This window comes from Carcharodon carcharias, chromosome 14 (genome assembly GCF_017639515.1).
Source record: "Carcharodon carcharias isolate sCarCar2 chromosome 14, sCarCar2.pri, whole genome shotgun sequence".
NCBI classification, from domain to species: domain Eukaryota; kingdom Metazoa; phylum Chordata; class Chondrichthyes; order Lamniformes; family Lamnidae; genus Carcharodon; species Carcharodon carcharias.
In genome coordinates, this window is record NC_054480.1 from 129,531,409 (window position 1) to 129,540,586 (window position 9,178).

Sequence of the window (9,178 nt, forward strand, 5' to 3'; positions counted from 1 at the left end):
TCCCTGCTGATTCTAACAGCATTGAAACCCACGTCAAAGAATACAGGAAGGCACAAATCCATTTTAACCGCAGGCTGTCTGATTGTGATGTTGCAGCTAAACAGCGCCAGTCTTTAGTACTAAAAGTCTGAAGCTTGTAGGATGAAGCAAGGGCTTCAGGAGTCCCACATGCATCAGGAGTCCCACAGTTTTGGATTTAGAATGGGTGATGATTCAACAAGTCTTGATTTCAACATAGGGAGGGTGGAGACTGAAGGAAGGAAGAGGGCGCAGCAAGGTCTTGAAGTTTAGAAGAAATCAGACAGCATGGTAGTAATACTGATAGAAAAAGAACAAAAAAATAGTAAAGCACAGAGGAATTGGAGAATAGGGGCGAGAGAAGGATTCCTCAGTGATGAATAATTTCCTTCTTCATTAAAGGTAGAAATCTGTATTTTTATTTCTTATGTGTTGGCTAAATGTTTGCATAAAAATGTGTTCTAAAGATTAAAAAACTCATCTGTGTGAAACACTCAGACTCATTAAAAATACATTCAGGTTTTACCAAAAGCTCTGCGCTATTCACATATCTCCGCAATATGTCCCACACTGTCTGTGACTCACCAGTGTTACACGCCCCTGCAACACTCCTTGTGTCAGAAATAGCTGTTATTTTATTTCCGCAGGGCACAGGAACCTGAGACTAATCATGGAATACCTGCCATATGGAAGCCTGCGAGATTACCTGCAAAAGAACAAACACAGACTGGATCATAAAAAGCTCTTGCTGTACGCCTCACAAATATGTAAGGTGAGTAAGGCCAAGGAGAAAGGGTTTGACTAGTATGGTTTGGCTATGTATGACACTGGGTGATTTGGGGTGACCAGGTACCTTTGTATCAATGGAACAGAGAGTGAAGGCCCATAGGCAAACCTGTTCCACAAGCTCCTTGTATCAGCTTTACTAGGCTTCTGTCAACTCCTTTCACCTTTCCACACTTGAAAACAAAGTCATATGTAGAATCCAACCCACATTCAACTGTTTGAATTTCCTTTACCTGAGGGACTGCTAAAGATTCCCTTTTTAGCATCATGGCTAATCCTGGAAGGAAGCTTTCCTAAAGATGGCCTGACCTGTTGCCTCCAATCGCTCCACCCCACCCCTACAGGCCTGCTATTGGCCACTCAATACATCCATCCTAATGATGCCCCGCCTTCCAATGACCAATCAGAAAGAGCACAGGCTCCACATTACCTGGTTGGGTGATCTTGGCTGTCAGTCAAGTCACCTTTCCTCCGCCCATGTCTGATATTTGTATAATTAATAACCAAAATAGTCAAAGAATTTTATTTTCAAAATACAATTTTTTAATGATTAATTTCCCTGGGTTTGCTTGCTTAAGTGTCCTGGGGATTACCGCATCTGGAGTATGGCATACAGTTTTTGCCCCCTTACTTAAGAAAAGATACAATTGCATCAGAAGCAGTTCAGAGAAGGTCCACTTGACTGATTCTTGGGATAAACTTATGAGGAAAGGTTGAGCAGGTTGGGCCAAGTGGAATTTAGAAGAATGAGAGGTGACCTTATTGAAACAGAGAAGATCCTGAGGGTGAGCGTTGACGGTGAATTAGTCTAGAATTAGGGGGCCCAGTTTAAAAATTAGGGGTCTCCCATTTAAGATTGAGATGAGGAGGAATTTCTTCTCCCAGGGGTTGCTCGCCTGTGGGATTCTGCTCCCCAGAGAGCAGTGCAGCTAGGTAATTGAATATATTCAAGGCTGAGTTAAACAGATGTTTGATCTGCAAGGGAGTCATATGGGGACAGACGGGAAAGTGGAGTTGAGGCCACAATCGGATCAGCCATGACCATATTGAATGGCAAAGCAGGCTTGAGGGACCAAATGGCCTACTCCTGCTCCTAATTCATGTGTTAGTCTTCAAACCCTGCTCCGGGACAATGGTGGAGGGTTGGTCACCCAATTCAGATCCCAAGTGCTTCCTCAAAGGTTAACTTTAGTACTTTCCCTAATAAGACACAAAAGTTGAAATGCTCCAATCTACAAGCCACATGTGACAAATCTTCATGTTCTTTTTGAAAGGGGATGGACTATCTTGGCTCCAAACGCTACGTACACAGGGACCTGGCAACACGGAACATTCTGGTAGAAAGTGACACCTGTGTAAAAATAGGTGACTTTGGACTGACCAAGATTCTGCCTGGAGACAAGGATTATTACAAAGTGCTGGAGCCTGGAGAGAGTCCGATCTTTTGGTGAGAGTTCTTAATGAGCAATGAAGCGTTCCCCCCAGTGGCTCAGTCAGTTACTGCATGAGGCTGATTTCTGAGGAATCCTGTGTTGCAAAAGAAAGGCTTGCATTTATATAGCAACTTCCATGGTCACAGGGCATTCCAAAGCATTTTACAGCTAATGAAGTACTTTTTTAAATACATGAACTGTTGTAGGAAAAGAGGCAACCAATTTGCGCACGGCAAGCTCCCACAAACAGCCATGTGATAATGACCAGATAATCTGCTTTGTGACAATGGTTGAGGAATAAACATTAGCCCAGGACATCATTGAGAACCCTCCTGCTCATCTTCAAAGTCGTGCTGTGGGGTTCAATTTACAGCCACTTGAGAGGACAGACAGGGCCTGGACTTAATGCCTCATCCAAAGACAGTACCTCTGACAGTGCAGCACTCACTCAGTACTGCACTGAGAGTGTCAACCTAGATTTTTCTGTTCAAGCCCTGGTGTGGGGCTTGAATTCACAGCTCTCTGACTCAGAGGCAAGAGTGACGCACTGAAACATAGTTCGATAAAAAGATAGAAACAGTAGCTTTAATCTACCTCTGTGAATATGCTCCATTTGCCTGGATGAGTGCAGCTGCAACAATACTCAAGAAGCTTTACAACATCCAGGACAAAGCTTGATTGGTTCCCCATTAGCAAGCTTAAACAGTCACTTCCCTCCGCCAATTACCAGCGTAACTTGGGGCAGAAATTTCCATCCCCCCCCTCCCCCGTTAAGTGGGGTTGTGCGGGGGCAGCCGGGGGTTTGCACGAACCTGATCGGACCCCCCCCGTTTGGGGCCGCGCTGCCATTTTACATGGGCGTGACACACATCTGGAAGCACTGGGTGTTCCCTGTGCGGACAGAAGGGGATTCCCTGAGTCGGGGCCTGAGCTCTTTCGTGCAAGCACCCATAAGAGCGCAGAAATCTCCCCGGGGCACCTCTGTGCCTCAAGGAGATTATCTTAAGGTTTAAAAATTTAAATAAAGAAAAGGAAATATTTTAAGCCACGTCCCCTCATGTGACAGTGTCACATGAGCTGGGACATGTTCGTGAATCTTGATAAATAATTTTATTTAGTTAATGAAGCCTTCATGAAACCTCATCCCCCGCCCCCCCGTGGATGAGGTTCCATGAAAAATGCGAAGGCCGCCTGGGCTCTCCACCTGCCCCCCCCCCCCACCCCCCACCAACCTGAAGGCTGGACAAGCAGGCCTGTTACTTGTTTTAATGACTCTTTAAATGGTCTTAATAGGCCTTTGACAGTTTGGTGGGCGCGGAGCCGAGTCGGCTGTGTGCCTGCTGAACTGAAAATCTAAATGACGCACGGTGACATCAGGAGACCCGCTCAATGTCACCACGTGTTATTTTACGCGTCAGCGAGTGGATCCCGCCCCCCGGCTCGCCAACCCGAAACATCTTCCCCTGGTTGCAGTTTGCAGCATCTACATGGTCCACTGAGATTGGGGATGATAGCATAGTGGTAATGTTACTGTGCTAGTAATTCAGAGAACCGCTCTGGAGACCTGAGTTCCAATCCTGCCATAGTGCTGGTAATTTAAATTCAATTAATTAATTAAATAAATCTTGAAGTTAAAAAGCTAACATGTGTAATGGTGACTGTAAAACTACTAGACTGTTGTTAAAAACCCATCTGGTTCACCAATGTCCTTTAGGGAAGGAAATCTGCTCTCCTTACCCTGACTGATGTATATCTGGGTCCAGGTCCATTGAAATGACTCAGCAAACCATTCATGAATCCTTTCAGCAGTTCTCAAGGGTAATTAGGGATGGGCAATAAATGCAGTGATCCCACATCCACGAATCAACAACAAAAAAAACACTGGTGAGGTTTTGGTAGTAAAGCTGCTGACTGGAAAGTCTGGACTGTAATTTTTGAACTGAAATCCCTTTGCGTTTAGGTATGCTTTCGAATCTCTGTCCGACAGCAAGTTTTCCAGAGAGTCGGATGTGTGGAGCTTTGGTGTTGTGCTTTACGAGTTGTTCACGTACAGTGATCGAAGCAGGAGTCCGCCAATGGTAAGTGCTGATATTGAGGTGGAGGCAAATCCACAAATGTTGCCAGGGCAGGGATTTTAAACCCTGTGGAAGTGGACCTTGGCTTTGTGTGGGAAATCAGTCTTGCACTAGATATCCAAATGCTGAAAGCCTTATACCTGTCTATCTTCACATTCAAATAATAAAGTACAGAGTATTTTTTTTTTAATTTCCATGTTGTTGCACTATTGCACAAGGTCAGAATTTGCTCTGTAGACTGTTCGGTGGAAGGACAGACTGAGGGATGTAAGAAATTTACACGTTTGGAGTTCCTTGCAGAGACTGATGTCAAGTAACAGGTGGCACATCAAGGTCTGATTTCCAAGAAGTGTAAGATTTGGAGTTTGAGGCAATGAAAGATCAAAGTTCAGAGAAACAATGACAAACATGCTATGGAATAGCGAGAAAGATTGGAGTTGGATCACGTAGAATTGAAATATAATAAGAAAATCTGACACTTTTTTTTTAATAAGTAGTCTTTGTGAGCTAACCATCTTGTCATGCTCTTAATATCTTAACATCCATTAAAACAGCAGCAAACAGTTAATCTCCTTCAGTACTGCATTCCGGAAGTCAAAACCAAACATATGCTTCAGGTAAGGCAGGGTTAAGAAGCAGGGGAATAATTGAATCAAGATGCACAACTGTCAGAATTTATCGACACCTCATTTAAAATATTATTTTCTGTCTGTTTATTCTGTAGTACAATCATTGCTCATTCTTAAATGAAAAACTTGCAGTAATTTGGGAATGAGGGAAGCAGAGGTAGGTGAAACATAAAGGTTTCTCTGCAGTGGAGGCCAAGGAGCTGGGAGTCACAGAACGGTGGAGCTACATCACCACCACTGGTGGAAGGGTGTAATTACAGTGTGAGAAGTTTACATAGGCAAATTCCCTTCTATATTTTGACACAGGAATTTACAATGAAAAATGTCAACACCAAAGTATGAACAAAATATGACAACAGGAAAACAGCTATGACAGTCATAAAAAGTGTCCAACCACAAGAGATTGGAATTTCAGCATTTTTAAATTAAACTTTGAGAATGCTGGAGAGAGGGCGCCTCCATTTTGGACTCTTGCTCACTTACCTGCTATGACAACCTGTTACGGCTTTTAAGCTAGAATTGGCCTCTGATTGGTTGTCCAACTTCAAGAGCCCACTGCTATCTTTAATTGGACAGTGAGCCCACCCTCTGGCCATTAATTAGCTAATTCAGGGAAAATTACATCGAGTGACTGTTTCCCACAAATTGCAGGCTTCTAACTCCTTTGAGACTGACAGTGGGATTCAGAATCCCACAGGGAAAATCCTGCCTAAAATTTATGATTAATGGGATGATTGAGAAAATCAGTTGAAGGGTTATGAAAGACTCAGAAAGAGAAAAAGTCATGAAGTAGTTATGGGGTTAATGCCAATTTTGGTGTTTAAGAATCTTTAAATTGTTGAGGGAAAGACTGAGTTGCTGAATTTGAAGTCCTGGGAAAGAATAAACTGGATGAGGAGGCAGTGCAATGTCTTTTTTTAAGTCATTCATGGGATGTGGGCATCGTTGGCTGGGCCAGCATTTATTGCCCATCCGTAATTACCCTTGAGAAGGTGGTGGTGAGCTGCCTTCTTGAACCGCTCCAGCCCATGTGGTGTAGGTATACCCACAGTGCTGTTAGGGAGGGAGTTCCAGGATTTTGACCCAGCAAAGTGAAGGAACGGTGATTTATTTCTAAGTCAGGGTGGTGAGTGGCTTGGAGGGGAATTTCCAGGTGGTGGTGTTCCCATGTATCTGCTGTCCTTGTCCTTCTAGATGGTAACAGTCATGGGTTTGGAAGATGCTGTCTAAGGAGGCTTGGTGAGCTCCTACAGTGTATCTTGTAGGTGGTACACACTGCTGCCACTGTGTGTCAGTGGTGGAGGGAGTGAATGTTTGTGGATGGGGTGCCAATCAAGTGGGCTGCCTTGTCCTGGAAGACGTCAAGCTTCTTCAATGTTCTTGGAGCTGCACCCATCCAGGTAAGTGGAGCGTATTCAATCATACTCCTGACTTGTGAATGGTAGATGGTGGACAGGCTTTGGGGAGTCAGGAGGTGAGTTACTCATTGCAGGATTCCTAGCCTCTGACCTGCTCTTGTAGCGACAGTATTTATATGGCTAGTCCAGTTCAGTTTCTGGTCACTGGTAACTCCCAGGATGTGACTCAAGTTCAACCCATTGGGATAGCATGAGGAGAGGAATGGATGAGATGAAGTCTTTGAGCTTCCACAGGAATAAAAGAGGAAAGGTTGGAGATGCAGTGATCAAAGTAATGTTCCTATTCTTTTCTTTTCTTCTTTTGAAAAGGAGTTTCTGCGGATGATTGGTTCAGATAAACAGGGCCAGATTGTCTTACAAATGCTTGAAGTCTTGAAAACCAAACGCCTCCCAGCACCGAAGGACTGTTCTAGAGAGGTAAGGATGCTGCATGTATCAGGTATTGTCCCAGGCCTTTGTCTTTATGGGTAATATCATGGAACTTCAGGTCTACATACAGACCAGGAAACCACTTAGATATTGACAAACCCAAGAACATTCGCCTGACCATTCTAATGGGAAAGATTGGCATTAAAGCTTAATGTCATCTTCCCATTAAGTTAGACATATCTCAGGTTCTGGGGATTCGATTTAGGTTTTAGCCACCAAGGAGACTTATATTTTCCCAGATAAAGACTTATTGGATAGACATCCGATTCAATAATCAAGTTCAGAAGAATATATAATTAAAAAGGAAAAAATTGCAGGACAATGGGAAAGAGCAGGGGGAGTGGGACTAATTGCATAGCTCTTTCAAAGAGCCAGCATAGGCACGACGGGCTGACCTCTCTAGCTCAGGGATATCAAGGACAATTTTACCAACCGATTGAGCTCAACTAACTCAGCAAAGACGAAGGATCGAAGCTGGCAACCTCATTAGTCAACTGTTCACTGCCTTAGTTTTCTGAGCCAATGAGAACAGCCAAACTGCTTTTAAACCAACTGATCCAAAGTCATTGTTCTACTCTCTTGGCCCCTTAAAGATTTGGTATGGAAAACAGCTGGTTCGCCATCACTTTCTCAAGAGCAATTGGGACTGAGCAATAAGTGCTGACCTGGCCAGTGATGCTCACATCCCATGAATGAATTTTTTAAAAAATTCACTTTGGCAGATAGCACTGGAACTGATGTTGGCTTGGGAGTCTAATAGATGCTTAATATGATTCCACTCGTTTTACACTGTCCCACAAGGCTAGTCTCTGATTCCAACAACCCAGCACCATGACTGAGATGCCAGGGGATTATAAAATTAAAATAAAAGCTGACCAATGTAGGCAATGGCCATGAATTTCCTGCAATCTGCTCCCATTACAGTGCCATAACTTCACCAGAAACTCCAGAAATCACCCAGTTTCAAACAGGGGGAAGGAGAGACAGTCAAGAAGGAGAGCAAGGACTGGCATATGGTTCCCATCCCTAGCCCAGGGATTTTGAAAGTAATTGTAGCACCTTACTGTTACTCCAACCGAGAGCAACTGATTCAGCACCATCTTTCAGACAATTGGTGGAGGTTGGATACGAGGGAAATATCTTTTAATGCAGTGAGTTGTTTTGTTCTGCAATGCGCTGCTGGAAAGAGTGACGAAAACAGATTCAATACTGAAGTTCAGAAGAATATATAATTAAAAAGGAAAACAATTGCAGGACTATGGGGAAGAGCAGAGGTAGTGGGACTAATTGCATAGCTCTTTCAAAGAGCCAGCACAGGCACGATGGGCTGAATAGCCTCCACCTATGCCATATGATTTTATGAACTAGGATTAGATAAGTGTGGTCTGTGTACGGCTCAGCTCCAAACAGGCATATATTCACCCGTTAAACCAGCATATTGTGAGCTTCCGGAAGTGTGTTTGATTAGAACATGCTGCATGGTCTCAGTTTTAATTGTTAATGATAACTGTTGACTCTTTTTAACTATTGTCCAGATGTACAATGTAATGCTGAGCTGCTGGAACCACAATCCTGCACAAAGACCGACGTTCGTGGAATTGCTGCGAAACATCGAAGAGATGTACGATGCCCTTCGGTGATTAGCGTTGGTCGCTGGAGACAAACATGGGAACTGAGCAAACATGGGGACCATGTTGTACCATACATGTCACCAAAAGCCAGGATTGAACGCAAGACAATTCACGAAGAAACTCATAGCCCTTGCACCCATATTTAACATTATCAAGTTGTTTGAACTGCCTCAATGAGCATCGCATTATTAATTACTCTTGAAGTGCAGTGACTGTTGCTATGTGGTGCAGCCCAAACTCTCCCTGCCACAGCTTGCTGAGTTCCACAATATTCAACACCTTCAAAATATTGAATACAACTTCACGCTGCGACTGTTGGATGTTGGAAGGAGTCAGATACTAGGACTACATTTTCTCCTTCTGCAATTTTCTTGCACTTTTGTTACATTTAAACAGCCATGATCTCTCCCTTCGAGTGCAGAGACAACAGGCAGCGAGAGCGCGAGGAGAGGCACAGGCCATTTAATATAACTCACCGCTTGTCTTAAAGATAACTTGCAATTGATGTCTTCCTCCTAGGCACATAAACTGAGGATGGGCAGAATGGCTGAGGTGTTTGCCAACTGGCGGCTGCTCTTGGGGGAGTGGTGGGGGAGGTGGGGGCGGTGGGGTGGGAAGGAAGGGATTCGAAATCGAATCCTGTAACCTGTCACTGTTTGGCTTAAAATGGGAAATCCCATTAAAATATCATACGGGTATCATAAAGAATTGTGACAGCATTGTATCATTGCAAGGCCCAGGTAAGATCTTCACCTCTCT

The 9,178-nt window shown here is 43.9% G+C and overlaps 1 protein-coding gene across 2 annotated transcripts in view; it reads left to right on the forward strand.

Annotated features, from left to right (window-relative positions):
* Positions 1 to 8,908, forward strand: part of LOC121287164 (tyrosine-protein kinase JAK2-like) — an 88,460-nt gene extending 79,552 nt beyond the window's left edge. For both annotated transcript variants that reach the window (XM_041204763.1, XM_041204762.1), the window contains exons 20-24: positions 666 to 790; positions 2,079 to 2,251; positions 4,198 to 4,315; positions 6,669 to 6,776; positions 8,324 to 8,908. In XM_041204763.1, coding sequence (XP_041060697.1) covers positions 666 to 790; positions 2,079 to 2,251; positions 4,198 to 4,315; positions 6,669 to 6,776; positions 8,324 to 8,428 — 629 coding nt within the window. In that variant the 3' untranslated portion in view covers positions 8,429 to 8,908. The remainder of the gene's footprint in view (positions 1 to 665; positions 791 to 2,078; positions 2,252 to 4,197; positions 4,316 to 6,668; positions 6,777 to 8,323) is intronic.
* The last annotated feature ends 270 nt before the right edge of the window (positions 8,909 to 9,178 follow it).